The sequence below is a fragment of the Aphelocoma coerulescens genome, chromosome 18 (assembly GCF_041296385.1).
Source record: "Aphelocoma coerulescens isolate FSJ_1873_10779 chromosome 18, UR_Acoe_1.0, whole genome shotgun sequence".
Lineage (NCBI taxonomy): Eukaryota > Metazoa > Chordata > Aves > Passeriformes > Corvidae > Aphelocoma > Aphelocoma coerulescens.
This window is the reverse complement of record NC_091031.1, coordinates 7,773,617-7,788,624: the sequence shown is the minus strand read 5'-3', so window position 1 is coordinate 7,788,624 and position 15,008 is coordinate 7,773,617. Positions and strand designations below refer to the sequence as shown.

At 55.9% G+C, this 15,008-nt stretch overlaps 2 protein-coding genes across 2 annotated transcripts; both read left to right on the top strand.

Moving 5' to 3' along the window:
* Positions 1–521: 521 nt before the first annotated feature.
* On the top strand, positions 522–7,396 carry MRPL38 (mitochondrial ribosomal protein L38). Its single transcript, XM_069032536.1, has 9 exons — positions 522–602; positions 2,230–2,409; positions 2,975–3,103; positions 3,188–3,396; positions 4,109–4,181; positions 4,867–4,912; positions 5,239–5,397; positions 6,387–6,523; positions 6,812–7,396. Exons 1-9 carry the CDS (start codon positions 536–538, stop codon positions 6,946–6,948), a joined length of 1,137 nt encoding a protein of 378 aa, XP_068888637.1. The 5' UTR covers positions 522–535; the 3' UTR covers positions 6,949–7,396.
* A 1,787-nt stretch (positions 7,397–9,183) lies between these two features.
* Positions 9,184–14,723, top strand: TRIM65 (tripartite motif containing 65). The gene is made up of 6 exons (XM_069032535.1): positions 9,184–9,698; positions 10,287–10,382; positions 10,454–10,687; positions 10,947–11,118; positions 11,463–11,543; positions 12,661–14,723. Exons 1-6 carry the CDS (start codon positions 9,252–9,254, stop codon positions 13,188–13,190), a joined length of 1,560 nt encoding a protein of 519 aa, XP_068888636.1. The 5' UTR covers positions 9,184–9,251; the 3' UTR covers positions 13,191–14,723.
* Positions 14,724–15,008: the final 285 nt, after the last annotated feature.

Sequence of the window (15,008 nt, the reverse complement as noted above, 5' to 3'; positions counted from 1 at the left end):
GCACTGACCCCCGTAAGCGACTCCCGTCCTGGAGCGAGGGTCTGGGAGCGCGGCCTCGTCCGACCCGAGCGAGGCACTCTGAAAATAAAGGCCGCGTTTGGGGAAGGCTTTACAAGGAGCCCGCGTTCCCAGACGGACTGGCAGCATGTGTGGTGAAAGCCGCTGGCGGATGGGTCTGCAGGTTCTGAAATAGCAGGCAGGCGATTCCCGGGGATTTGGGGAAAGCAGGAACTCGAGTACAAACAAGGCAGGAGCAGGGCTGGCTTTGTCCTTTACTCAGCGTTGGTGTGAAGGAGGTTTGGGACAATTCACTCAGTGGGGCAAGAGCGGGGATGGGGAGGTCGGGGCGAGGGAACGGCTGCGGCTACTGGGACGTTTCTAATCAGGCACTACCAGGGCAGCCCCGCCGCGGGGACAGCCCGAGTCAGGCGCCGCGGGGGCAGCCCCATGGCGGGCGGGCCTTCCACAGCAGGCCTGGGCGGTGCAGAGCCCGTCGCTGTGGCAACGGGGTCCTTCCCTGAGCGCGGCGCACAACATGGCGGCGCCCCTGCTGAGCGCGGCGCTTCGCGGGGCCCGCGGCGGGCGGAACTTCGGCACGGCCGGTGAGAGACGGGAGAACCGGGGGAGCCCCGAAACCCGCCGGGGAAGGAGGGGGGCGAACGGGAGAATGCTCTCGGACGGCTTTGTCCCGAGCTCCAGGCCCTGTCACTAGTGGTGTCCCCCCGGGTTCAGTACTGGGCCCAGGGTTGTTTAATTTATTCATCAATTGGATGAGGGGTCGATGCCTCCTCAGCAAGTTCGCTGATGGCACAAAGCTGGGAGGGATGGCCAATAGCCCAGAGTGCTGTGAGCCCTTCAGAGGGACCCGGACAGGCTGGAAAGAAGGGCAGAGAGGAACTGTCTGAAGTTCAACAAAGGCAAGTGCAGGGTCCTGCACCTGCAGAGGAACAACCCCAGGCACAAGCACAGGCCGGGACTCACGGGCTGGAAAAGCAGCTCTGTGGGGAAGGAGCTGGGGGTCCTGGTGGCCAACGAGCTGTCCGTGACCAGCACTGTGCCCGAGGGGACAAGAAGGTCACTGGTGTCCCGGGGTGCGTTAGGAAGAGCATCTGCAGCAGTTCAGGGAGCGATGCTGCCCCTCTGCTCTGCCCTGGCGAGGCCTCCCCTGGAGCAGTGTCCGGTTCTGGGCTCCTCGGGATGAGAGAGACACGGAGCTCTTGGAGAGGGTCCCATGGAGGGCCACAAAGATGATTTGGGGACTGGAGCATCTCTGTCCTGGGGAAAGGCTGAGGGAGCTGGGGTCAGAGGGGCCCTCGGGCCTGTCTGTCCCTGTCTGCAGGGAGGGGGCAGAGCAGGGACCAGGCTCTGCTCCGTGAGGCCCAGCCATGGCACAAGAGGCCACGGACACAAAGCCATGCCCAGGAAATCCCATCTGGACATGAGGCAGAATTTCTTCCCTGTGCAGTGACCAAGCCCTGAACAGATTGTCCAGAGAGGGTGTGGAGTCTCCCTCTTTGGAGATATTCCAGAGCCATCTGGACACAATCATGTTCCGTGCGCTCTAGGATGACCCTGCTGGAGCAGCGAGGTGGGATCAGATCACTGTGGTCCCTTCCAGCCTCACCCATCCTGTGACTGATGCCTTTTCCTGGTCTTAAAATCAAGAGTCAAACACAATTAGAAGGGGAAAAGGGATTTTACCTTGGTATTTATTTTAAGGATCCTTAGGTGCACACATCCAGGTCATATGCATCAAGATGCACCCTGCCGAGTCTATCTCTGTGCCTCTGTTTCTCCCCCCAACATTGGGTATAACATTATAGGTTTTACTAATTAGCAGATCTATCAAAGATTCCCCAATGAGAGGCTCGAGTGAGCCCCCCTCCCCAAGGAGCCTTCCCCTGGATGGTTCTATCTTGGTTTACAGAATGTGTTCTGGAGAGGACCTTGGGCTCTGGGGCACACTGATCCTTAACTACAAAGCTTCTAAAATGTTTAATCTCTCAGCTTGACAAACAAGTCCAAGAATGTAGGCAAAAAGCACTAAGAATACAGAAGTTGTAAAAAGGTATAACAGGGATATAAAAGAAAAGGCAAAAAATCTTCATGGCATCAACTCCATGAACGTGGCTGTGGGAGGTGGGGATGGTTCCCGCCCTGTCCGTGCTCTGCCCATCCCAGGCTCGTTTCTCTCCCTCTGAACCCCTCGGGATCTCTGTTGCCCTCCAGCTGTGCTCTGGAAGAGGGCAGCCCCACTGGGGCCGATGCCCAACGAGGACCTGGACGTCGAGAACTTGGAGGTGCTGGAGAAGTACCGGAGCTTCAGGCGGTACCTGCGGCTGGCAGAGCAGGAGAGCAGGAAACCACGCTGGTGGAACACCTACCACAAACACGCCAACCCCCCTGCAGGTAGCCAGGGAACATGGGTTTGTCCCCAAACCAGCCTGTGAGGAGCTGGTGAGATGCTCTGGCACAGGGTCCCATGTACAAGTTGGCAGAGTGCAGATGTCTCCAGGAAGAAGGGGTGGCAGTTTTCCAGAGGGAGGGAGGCTGGCCAGGACCTGCCAAAAAACGCAGAGCAAAGAAGTGATTCCTTGGAGTCCCAGTGGTGCCACAGAGAGCAGACAAGGACCCAGAGCTTCAGGCCTGCAGCAGATAACACAGCTGGGCTGCTCAGCAGCTGGAATGGGAGGGCCATGAGCTGGGGAGGGAGGAGCAGGAGCGTGGAGGTGCAGAGGGGACAGAATCAAGTCCTGATTGTCCTCTCAAGTCTTTTCTAGAGGGAGGTGTCCCTGTCCATGGCAGGGGTTGGAAGTGGATGGTCTTTAAGGTCCTTCCCAACCCAGACCCTTCTGTGATCCTGATCTCTGGAAGTCTGTGTCTCTCACACACTCAGACGTTTCACAGGGGTTTGTGTTTGGGTGGTTTGAGTGTTCACATGTTTCACCTCCTCTCTTTTCACCCCTCCCTGAAGAGCCCCAGACAGACATCGGCCTGCCACGTGAGAAGCTGTCATGGGCAAAAGAGATGAAGGAAAGAAAGAGGATCCTGAGGGAGAACCGCCGGAACGCTGAGATGGAACGAGCAGCACGGCTCCGGACTGGTCAGTGCCCCAGCACCTCCCTTCCTGCTCCAGCTGCCCCAGCTCTCCAGCAGCTGCCTCTGCATCCTCCCTCTCTCCTTGCAGTGCTCATTCCCCTCGATGATGTCAGGGCTGAGTGGGAGAGGACCAGTGGCCCGTTCCACAAGCAGCGCGTGGCTGAGCACTGCGGGGTGTTCCGGGACCTGTTCAAGGGGGCCACCTTCACCCCCTGGGTTGCCCTGAGGGTGCACTACAGCCAGGAGGACGAGCACCTCGTGCCAGTCTACTATGGGAACATGGTGACTCCGTCAGAGGTGCGTGAGGGGAGCTGGGAACAACCTGGAGCCCCTGGGAAGCCTGGAAGTTTCTGCCAGATGCTTCCAACAGGCATGGCTCTATTACCACAGGCCTGGTTCCTAGGGTGTATCACCGTGTCCTGCAGCCATAGGGAGGAGGAGGAGAGAAGATCCAGCAGGCAGGAATGGTGCAGCAAGATTGATTTATTTAATTATTTTACAAACTCTTTTATAGACTTTTTTCTTCATAGTCTAATTGGACAAAGGACCAGCCACCCCTTGGGGTGATAGGCTAAAATCCTAAAACATCCATTGTCAAAATATTTTTCTACTATACCATAAACAAGACTTTTCAAGGTTGCAGGTGGCTTGGTTGTTTACATTCCCTGCTACCTCTTCTGTGAGAGGGAAAAGTCTCTCATGGACTTAGAAAATAGCAAGAAAATCTTCGCTAGCAGCATTTTTGTATCTACATGGCTCATTCCAGGGGATGCCTTTCACAAGGGCATTTCCTCTGTGCTGAAGGAAACTATTTTATGGATGCAATAGGGACAGAGATTGCAGGTTGTCTGCCAGGAGGCTGATGGTTATTTATGCCCTGGGGCTCTCCAGGTGGATTCCTCAGTGGCCTGGTAGTGCCCAGTCTTCGTTGTGTCCGAGCCTTGCCCAGACACAGTTCATGGAAGCTGTTGTGTGAGTGATTTACAGTCTCTCTGTGTTGCTCTTTTAGGCTTCCCGTCCCCCTGCAGTGTCGTACGAGGCAGACAAAGGTTCCCTCTGGACCTTGCTGCTCACAAATCCAGGTGAGCAGAGAGTTCTTTCAAGGAACACATTTAAACTGGGTTGTTTCACTCAGCTTTTGGTTAACTCCTGATTCTTTTGGCTGCACAGTCAGAGATGATGAAGACTGGAAGTGTTCAAGGCCGGGTTGGAGCAACCTGGTCTAGTGGAAGGTGTCCCAGCCCATGGCAAGGGGTGGGATGAGATGGGCTTTAAGGTCCCTTCCAGTCCAAACCATTCTGCAATTCTGGGATGTGATATCTGCTAGGTACCTATGGAGGAAAGATTGTAGCTTCCCCAAATCTGTAGCAGTTGAGAGAGGGGATGGTGACACAACAGGACCTGTGTCATACTATAGAGGAAACAATTCTGACTCCCATCTTTTGTTCACCTCCAAACTCCTCTCCCTGGGCAGTCTGCCTGGAAGGCAGCTTTGCTGGCATTGTTCATCCTGAGAAACCAGGGCCCAGTGAAGGCATGCAGCTGCCCAAGAGGATTTCAAGAATCTTGGAATTAGATCTGCAGAGTTCTTTGCTCCTCTTTTTAAACTCAGTCCTGTGGGAATGATTTCCTTTTCTGCTAGGGAAGGAATGCTGGGAGGTCTTGAGCTGCTCCCTCTGGTCAAAGCAGGTCTGGGCCTTCTGACTTTGGGGTTGATGGTGGCACCGGGGTGTCCCTAAGTCACCTTTCTGTGTTGTGTGTTGGCAGATGGACATTTGAGGGATGCAGACTCGGAGTACCTCCACTGGCTGGTGTGAGTACATCAGAGCCACGTGCTCTGTGCTTGTGGAGTGGGCAGAAACTCCTCCAGCAGCTCAGAACCCGTGGCTTTCCCTGGTGCTCCTGCCATCAGCTCCTGTAGCCCCATGTTCTGGGTCCTGCTAAAGGTGCAGGAGTTCCAGATGTTGCTGCTGTTTGGCATTGCAGTCACTGGGTGGGATTTTTCCTCTGGTGAAAGCAATCTCTGCTATCTGTTCCCTTATCAAATGGGGCAGAAATCACACCACAGCATGGCAGAGTGATTTGCAGTCCTGCATGAATCTGCTGGAGGGAAATGAGTGTAAATGTGTTTGTGTTCAGGACCAACATCCCAGGCAGTGACATCAAGTCTGGTAAGGAGATGTGCCATTACCTGCCCCCCTTCCCTGCCATGGGGACGGGCTACCACCGCTTCATCTTCCTGCTCTTCAAGCAACGTGGTCCCATCGACTTCAGCCAGGACGCTCGGCCGACGCCGTGGTAATTCCTCTGCTCACTTTGTGTACTGGTTTGGCCAAATTTAGAAATATATCCTCTGAGAGAAGGCACAACCACCCCTCCCCCACCAGGTTCAGGGAAAAAAAAAAAATTTCCTCGAAGGAAAGTGAAGAAGATAAAACTATTTATTTAACAAACACACGGGAAAGGAAAATGAGGTTAAATGGTAAAATCTTCTGCTGTGGAGGAAAAACCTGGGAAAGCATCAGAGTCCTCCCTTTGGTCTCCTCGGAGCTGGGGCTTGGCCCAGGGCCAGGCCCTCTGTGCCCGATGGAAAGTCCTCCTGATGTGCTCTGAGGTTGAAAGCAGGCCAGTAGAAAAGGGAGAAAATCCGGAATTCTAGAGAAGGAAAAGCAAAGTCCAACTCTCAGTCTCTCTCCAGAGAACCAGAAACTGAAACAACTGCCCAAAAGCTGACTGGAACCCAGCAGGCCGGGTGCTTCCTCGCTCCCCTGCTGCAGCTGGGAAAAAAACCCTCCTATCTTTATGTGACCTTGAACAAGCTGCAAACTGCTTTGAGAAAGTTTTGCTCAGTTTTTTTTCCTTCCCCCTCTCAGGCTCAGTTTAGAGGCATAGAAAGGCACAAAAAATTAATTTCTGGGCATAGGCAGCGATATGGGATACACATCATAAGGTCACCCCAAGACAGCTTGGCTGTTGCTAGTTGTGGGGTTCATGTGCCTGTCTCTGCAGTAGGGGAGCAGCTCCTGTCACTCTGTAGGGTTCTCCAGGGTTGCTTTGGGTTTGTGTGTCCTCTGCAGCCACAATCCCAGCACTGCAGAGTCCTGTTGCTACAGAGCAGGCTGTTAGAGAGTGGTTTGTCCTGCCCAGAAATGTGCACAGAGCTGGAGACACTGGGAGATTTCCTTTTAGTGGCTTCCTTTTCCACCTCTTTCATATGCTCTGGGGTGATATGGAGCAGGGTTCTGCTGCAAGGAGAGGTTCACCTGGTGCTTGTGTCTTGTTTCCAGCTACAGCCTGAAGATGAGAACCTTTAGAACATTTGACTTCTACAGAAAGCATGAGGATGCCATGACCCCGGCAGGGCTGGCATTTTTCCAGTGTCAGTGGGACAGCTCTGTCACTTCCACCTTCCATCAGCTGCTCAGTAAGGAATGGGGATGCTGGAGGGGGTCTGTGGGTGGGACATGGCCCTGGGGCTGCAGGCTCTCACTTGGTCTTGGCACTTGTCCAGGATCAGCACAGAATAAGCCCACCTGAGCCATCCTCCTCCAAGCTAATGCCAGCCTGAAGGAACAACCCCTAAAAGGCTGTTTGGATGAGGATTTTAAAATAACTCCACTGGTGTGTTTGAGCAGCCCTGATCCTGTGTGGGTGAAGGGGGCTGTGGGGTGCAGATGTGAGCCCTCCTGCTGACCCTGTCACCCCTTTGCAGACATGAGGGAGCCGGTGTTCGAGTTTGTGCGGCCGCCCCCGTACCACCCTCCCCAGGTGAAGTTCCCTCGGCACCAGCCCCTGAGGTACCTGGACAGGTACCGAGACACACAGGAGCCCACCTACGGCATTTACTAGGAGCTGGCCCCCTCTGGTCCGTGGGATGCTGGCTCCTGGATTTCCTGCACTCCCCTCAGTGCCTCAGGAGGGAAATGACAAAGTCTCAGCCCCTCAGCTCCCAGTTCCCCCGTGCTGGGAGCTGGCATTGGGTGCTCACAGGGCTGGCAGCTGTGGGGCCAAGAGGCTGCTTAACGAGAATGTTCAGAGTGAATCCATGGCCAGGCTGAAACCCTGCTCCTGATTCTGCAGCAGAGCTGAGCAGTGGCTGGCAGGTTGCATCTCCCCAGAGATGCCCTGCCTTGCTTCCCTGCAGGGATCACAGTTCTCCTTTTGCCTGTTTATGGAACAAACAGAGCCAGGCCAGCCTGGATTTCCTCCTCTCACAATGCTGCGGTTCAGGACTGTGTCAGATTTGATTTGTGCAGTCCTCCTGGAGAGATGAGTCTGATTAAACACTCTATGAGCAGTGCTGGCACACGTGTCTTTATTGGGAAGAGCCTGTTACCCTGGCCAGTTGGCACAGAGCTGGGGAGCTCAGCAGGATGCAGGGGAGATGGGCAGCCCTTCCCCTGGCCGGAGTCACTTCCCTTCTGGGATGTTGTACTTTGGGAAGAGTGTGGCTGCACAGGTGGTAAACCTGCACAAAGTCGGTGTTTGTGGAGGTGGCTTCAGCTGCCCAAGCACACAGACTCAGCCTCCTTCCCCTCTCTCCCTGGACAGGACATGCCTGGTGTGGGCAGGTGGAGCAGAAGCAGAGCTGCTGCTGTGGTGGCCTGGCACTGCTGCTGCCGATCCTGTTCCCAGGCCTTGGAGAGCCTCTGCTCTCTGCTGTGCTCCACTGTGCATCCCCTGTTCACATGAACCCCCAAATACCAACACGTTCTGCTGCTACAGCTGCCTCTGCTCAGCTCTGGTTCCCAGTGGCTTTCCTTCTGTGAGGAAATTGGAGCCTTCAGCAAACAGCTGAGATTGGGCTGAAGTGCCCTCGTGCTGCCTATGCTCAGGGCTGATACCAGTTACCCCAGAGCTCCTTGAACTCCCTTCCCACCCTGAAGGGTTCTGGGGTCTGGTTTAAGCTGGGATGAGTGCACTGGGGAGGTGCCCACGGTGGGGACACAGGTTCCAGGCAGACACACAGGTCATGTTACGCCTCTCTGGGCTTTAAATATTTGGTCAGAATTGACAGATTCAGGCCAAAGGAATGTTTGGGGGCTGAAGCTCTGCTGGGACACGCAGGGAGTTGTGACATATCCCAAATCCTCTCCTGTGGTTGGGGGCGTGGCTCTGAGCCTGTCTGTGGTACAGAAGCTGGTATGGATGATCCAGCAGAGACCTGCTCCCTGCTTGCCCTCACCTGTGCAGGTGAAAGGGGAGCTGCTCACGAGGGGAGGCTGCAGAGCTGCTGCCAAACGAGGCCATCCCGGCAGCGTCAGCAGCCTGGGAACGTGTGCAAGAGATAGCACGGGGGCCTGGTACAGAGATAAGGCTTGGGCTGGGAAAACTGGAACTGAACTGTGTGACAACGAGGTGAAGGTTTGCAGTGCACAGGCACCACACTGGCCTCCGGGCAGGAGACTCCACCTGCCACCTGAGCAGGGACAGGTGGCCCAGGTGGCATCTTTATTGCGTTTCAGGCTGCTGATGTGGGCAGATGTTGCAAGGAAGTTCGTAGGAAAAGGCGTGGTGGGTGTGCATGGGGACACGGCAAACAGCAGGAGCTGTGGTGTAAAAGATGCAAGGGAAGAACACGGCTGGTGCTGGTGTGTGTCACAGCCTCGCCGCTGCACGGGGAGGTGACACGTGGCTGCAGCAGCAGTGGGTGCCTCTCTCTGTTGGTTCCCAGGCAGGAGCTCTGTACTGAGGTCTCTGTTGGCAGGGGAGACTGCCCAACCCTCAGGGACCCAGCCCTGGCAGAGCTGAGGATGCCTGGAAGTTCCCTCAAAGGGTAATGGATAAAGGAATGAAAATCCAATTGCACGTCGATATACACATGCGTTCATGGAAATACACATTGATCCCTGTCAGCCCCCTGCGTGTCTCCGTGCTGTCACTGCAGCATTCCATCCTCTCCGGAATCTCCCACTGCGCTTCACAGCCCTCCCTCTCCAAGGGGGAACAGCTCCAACCCTCCCTGTCGTCTCGTCACCCCAGCGTGTGGCACAGCCAGTGTGACGAGGGGGCAGCCACCGGGTGTCACTTTAAGAGTGCGTCTGCTCGGGAGCCCTGCCCCGCCTCTGGGCTCAGCGTCACCCCCTCTCCTTCGTCTGCGCGCCGGAGTTTCTATTTCCCCGGCTTCTCGCCCGGATCCCGGCACGGGCAGGATGGCATCACCCATCTCGCAGAAGCTGGAGGAGAAGCTGGTGTGCTCCATCTGCCTGGAGCTGTTCAGGGTGCCCGTCACCTTGCCCTGCGGCCACAACTTCTGCAAGCGCTGCATCGGCGACCACTGGGACAAGCAAAAGCAGGAACCCGCCGGCACCGACGCGAGCTACACCTGCCCCGAGTGCCGCAGGGGCTTCCAGCGGTGCCCGGAGCTGGAGAAGAATGTCACTCTGTACAGCGTGGTGGAGCTGGCACGGGACACTGACGCGCGGGGCTCGGCCACGGGCCGGTGCGAGGTGGCCCCCGGCGAGCTGTGCCCGCAGCACGGGCGCCCGCTGGAGCTGTACTGCCAGGACGAGCGGCGCTGCATCTGCTGCGTCTGCACCGTGCGGGACTGCCAGCGGCACCGGCGGGTGCTCTTCGAGGAGGAACGAGCCAAAAAGCAGGTGGGTGACAGGGCTGGGGCCATGGGAGAGCAAGGGGATGTTGTGACAACTCAGGCGCAGCGCGACATCGACCTCCACCGCGCCGGGTCCTGCTGCAGGGATGCGATGTCCCTCTGTGTGCCAGAGTGCCCGCCCTCAGCTGGACGTGGGGCTGGCCAGGGAAATGCCACCAGTGCCCGGCTGCTCCTTGAGAAAACAGGTGTTGTCAGGAGCAGCAGCAAGCTGGATAAATCCAGCAGCATGGGATGAACGGTGCCATATGTGTTTGTGACCCTCTGATCTAGAGGAAACAGCTAAAAAAGGGGTGAAAGACAGCACAAAAAAAATCACTTCTTTGTTACCCTGACACAGAGTCCCCTTCCCAAGCCACTTCCTTCCCCATTAGCCTCGTCCTGCAGCCCTGAGAGAGTCCTGGGAGCCGAGTGGGCAGCAGTGGGCTGTTCCACAGGATGTGCAACTGGGAGAAATGACTGGATGTGACACTCAGTGCTCTGATCTAGTTGAGGGTGTTCAGTCAAAGGTTGAACTCGATGGTCTTGGAGGTCTTTTCCAACTATAATGATTCTATTTTGGTGCCTCCCTTCACAGACCCTTTTGAAAGAATCCCTGGAAAAAGCCCAGGAGGAATCGGAGAGGATTGAGCTGACAATGAAGGAGCTGGAGGTGCAAACACAGAGCATCAAGGTAACATTGCAGCCTCCCTGTGCTGGCCTGTGGGTGGGAGCACACTGGTTCTCATGGCTCTTCCTGCCCAGGACTCCTCCGAGGAACTCAAAGCCGGGATTCAGAGCAAATTCACCCACCTGAGGAAAGCTCTGGAGGATTTCCAGTGTCGGACAGTGGCCAGTATTGAGCAGGAGCAGGTGGTGGCACTGGGGCACGTGGAGAAGAACTGGAACCTCCTGAAGGATCGCCTGGATGTCCTTGGCCAGCACAGGGAGAGGGTTCAGAGCTTGCTGGCCTGCCCTGACCACAGGACCTTCCTCCAGGTACCACTCTGGCACTGAGTCCTTCCTTTTGCTTGGGCCTGCACCCTTTTGATGACATCAGAATCGTGTTCAACCCCTTTCCCACTGGGAATGCATCCTCAGTTTGGCTCAGGGATGTGATGGGGCTGTGGAGAGGAGCTGTTTTTTGGGGGTCCCTGAAGAGTTGTGTGGGTGATGCTGGGATGCCCCTGTTGCCCAATAGGGAGACATGCACAGTGCTGTCCAGACTGGTGCATGGTGTCCGTGTGTCTGTCCACAGGAGTTCCCCCTGCTCCCACCTCTGGAGAGCCCAGAGGCACTGGTGCCTGTGCAGTTTGATGTAGCTGCTGTGATCAAGCCCATCTCTGAGATCCTCACCAACCTCTCCAGGCTCCTGCTGGAGGCCTCACCTGGCTCTGTGGCCCCCAAAGTCCCCAACCCCGCTGGCCAAGGTAACCCTCCTGCTCTCAGGGGTACTTTGAAGGGCTCTGAGTCAGCCTGAAGCAGAGCCTGGCCTGTGTCACTGCTGGGGACACAGCTGCTGGGCACAGGGGGGTGGAATGGGGACACACATTTAATGTTCAGCAGATGAAGTGGGATGAGCCAGGTGGCTTTCCTGTGGCCCCTCCTTGCTGGAAATGCTGAACCATGGTGGCACGTGTCTGCTCCCAGGTTTGGATACAATGGAGTTCCTCCTTCTCCTCCTCCTCCTCCTTCTCCTCTTCTTCCCATGAAGCCAGGAAGAAAAATGTTTTTGGGTGGCATGACTCAAAATGCCTGTTCCCATCCTCCACAGACCCAGAGCATCCCCAGGAGCTGGTGGTGAAGGTTGTGGCCCCTCTCCCCAGGTGCCAGCTCCGAGCTGAGCTTCTGAAGGGTAAGGAGCACAGGGGGGCCTGGAGGGAGAAGCACCTCAGTGGGGTCCCCAGCAGGAAGAGATGTCACCAAGCCGGGCTCCTTCCTGGGAGGAGGGTGGTCGTGGCTGCAGGGACAGGGGCTCCTTCCCTGGTTCTTCCAGTGTGTCTCTCTAAATGCAGAGAAGGGTGGTGTAGGGACAGGGTGGATGGGCTGGGATGGGAAAGGACTCATTAAAGGGATTAGCAGCACCAGGAAGTGCTTTCCCATGGAAACTGAGGTTGTCCGGTGTTGGATCAGTCACTGCCCTGCATGGCATAGCCCCAGTCCAGAGCCGTGCCTGCAGTCATTGCTCTCTGTCCAGGGACATGACCTCAGCATTCCTAGCTACAGTCCTTCATGTCCCCTTTCCTCCCCGGGCCCATCCCTCTCCAGTTCTTAGGAATTTCCTCTGTGCTCCTCTTCCCATCTCCTCACTGTTGGGAAGAGGGCTGGGTAATGTTCAAGCCGTGTTGGTCGTGTCACTCTTGCCAAGGAGGCAATCTCTGCCTATGGGACCTGTAGGAAATCCTTCCATCAAGCCCCACAGAACATTCTTAGGGTTATTAATAGGAAGCCCCTGTTATTTATGGGCAGCAGGCAGGAGCCCAGCCAGCTGCCAAGCCCAGGTGTTGGGGGAGGAAGGTGGGGTGCTGGTGGCCAGTGAATGCCCACGGCAGGAGCTATCACAGCCCATGCAGAGGAGAGTAACTCCCTGCAATACCATATTTGCTCACTTAACAGTTGGTTTTCTCCCCCTCTCCCCATCCACACTGGTATTTTTTGCTCTTAAAACCAAGCACATCCCTCTCAAAATGGCCACAGAGCCACTGTGGTCACAGTGGCCACTCGCTGATTGTTAGCTGGGTTGTGCAAGGACTGTGCAAAGCATCGTGTCTCAGTGCCTCAACAGCTATTTCTGGGCTTTCCATTCCCTCTAGGGCAGGTGTTGCATCCTCCCTACTCCCCTTCCCCTCCAAACAACCTGTTCCCTCCTATTTCTGGAGCCAGCCCTACAGAATTTAAACCCCATCGTTGCTGGGGGAGTGCAAAGGTCTGATGAAGTATTTCAGCCCCATCCATGCCCTTGTTCTTCCCAGACCACCGCAACCTGACCTTTGATCCCAAGACAGCCAACAAGTACCTGGAGCTGTCGAAAGGTGCCCGGAAAGCCAAGCACAGCCCCAGCCCCGTCCCTGGGCTGGAGCAGAGCCCCCGCTTCGAGCCCTGGCAGGTGCTGTGCACGCAGAGCTACGGCCCCGGCCACCACTACTGGGAGGTGAAGATCTCCAGCCACTCCATCATCCTGGGGGTCACCTACCGAGGGCTCCCCCGGGAGCAGCAGCAGGGCCACAGGTTCAACATCGGGCTGGACGGGGGCTCGTGGGGGCTGCAGGTGAGGGAGGATTGTTACCTGGCCTGGCACAAGGGCCGGGCTGAGAAAATCCAGGAGCAGCTCTATAAGAACCTGGGGGTCAGCCTGGATTATGGCAAGGGGCTCCTCTCCTTCTATGGCCTCGGGGAGAGGACACAGCTCATCCACTCCTTCCACAGTGTCTTCACTGAGCCGCTGTACCCCGTGTTTTGGCTGTGTGAGGGGCGAGTGGTGACGCTGTGCCAGAGGGACTGAGCCAGAGCCAGGCTGGCAAGTGCCAGGCTGGTGCCATAGTGGAGCTGCAGCTGAGGCTGTCGTGGTACAGTGGGGTGCAGTGTTATAACGAGTTGGTGAGGACAGATATGCAAATTAATCCGTTTGGTTTGCATATGCAAATATCACTCTAGTGACACACAGCAGGGCAGCAGGGCTGGAGCTCACTGTGGAGGCATATGTGGGCCCTGCCCCTGCAGACAGAGCGAGGGAAGGGGTGATAAGGGGGGTGAAAATACCAGGTTTTCCTCTTTCTCCTATCCCTGCCAAACCTTGGAGGTTTGGGATAAGGGGGACCCCCGAGGGAGGTGTTGCTGCCACAGGATGCTCTGAAGCAATTTGGGGGGATCCCTGTGCTCCCACTGCCTTACATGCAGGCAGGTCCTGCTCCCCCAGCCCCTCTTGGTCCCCTCTTGCCACTCTCAGGCATGGCAGAGCAACTTCTCAGGGTTCTACACTGCAGCTCTTTGTACAATGCTGCTTTTGCCAATAAAGCTCTACTTTCCAACTGGCTTAACCGTGCTGCTGGTGGGAAATGTGGGAGCAAGCAGCAGTGGGGGTGAGGGGGAGCTGGGTACCCCTGCTCTCACACCCGTTCCTGCAGGGCCCCATCCTGCCCCTCTGTGTCCCCGTGGGGCCTGTGACCAACCCTCGGAGTGAGCAGCTGGCAAGGACTGCAACAGTTCACGCCTCAAACATTGATATAAGGTTTTGCTCATTATAACAAAAACTGTATGAAGAAGCTACCACCAAAGAAGCCTCCCTGAAGATACCTGGCTGGGACTTTGGACTGTAAGTGAAGCTGCCTAGATGTTCAATTAACTCAGGCCTAGGGAAAAACAAACGAGGCTGAAGGAGAAGAATGCATCCACAAGAAAGCCAAAGCCAGCAGCTGTGGGTCACCCAGCTGAGAGTCACCTCTGGCTGGATTTGGGCTGGGGGAGACCACAGCCCACAGAAGCCAGGTTTACACAGACTCCCCCCCTAAACGAGGTGGGGAAGGGGGTTTCGGGTGTAACCTCTGGTCAGAGGCACTGAACACCCATCCTCCCTTACACAAACTGGCCCAGCTGTGGAACCCCCAACCCCACAGGCCACATCCACGGGACATTCACATGACAGGCAGCTGAGGGGGTGTCATAATCCATCAAAGACCCCCCCAAAGTGCCCCCCAGAGTCATTCCTGAAGCCTGGACTGCATGTGATGCAACAAACCCGGAGTCTGTTTTAAGAGACAATGGCAAACTCCCCCCACCAGGGAGGTGCCTGGGTTTTCCTACCTGGCCTGAGCTATATTAACCCATCAGATTCTGTGCTTTTTGTGGGGGGGAGGGGGAATCATCACCACCAAGAAGACCAGCTGGAGAGGATCAACAGAACATTGTTGGGATCCACAGATGGTGATATTTTCCTCATTCTGTCTCTGTCACTCTCTTTCTGTCCCCCCCACCTATTTTCTATTTCTTTCTCTCTCTCTCTCTCATACTTATTATCAAATAAAACCCATACTGTTGTCACTGGCATATGGTCTCGTTTGCACCTTCATTGGGGCAGAGGCATTTCTAAGAGCTTTAATAACCAGATCATGGCACCAGCTGGCAGCAGAGCCAGAGGGTGCTTTATTTACTGTAGCACTGTGATAAGGAAACCTGGTTTCCTGCTGCTCTGCTCTGAGGTTGATTTGGCACAGAAGAAAATCTGAAGTTTTCATTGATGTTTTTCCAAGGCCGAGACTGCAGGTGCAATGTTTCCTCCTGCTCCCGTGGGAATGCTGGTGAGGATTAACAGGGTGAAACTGGG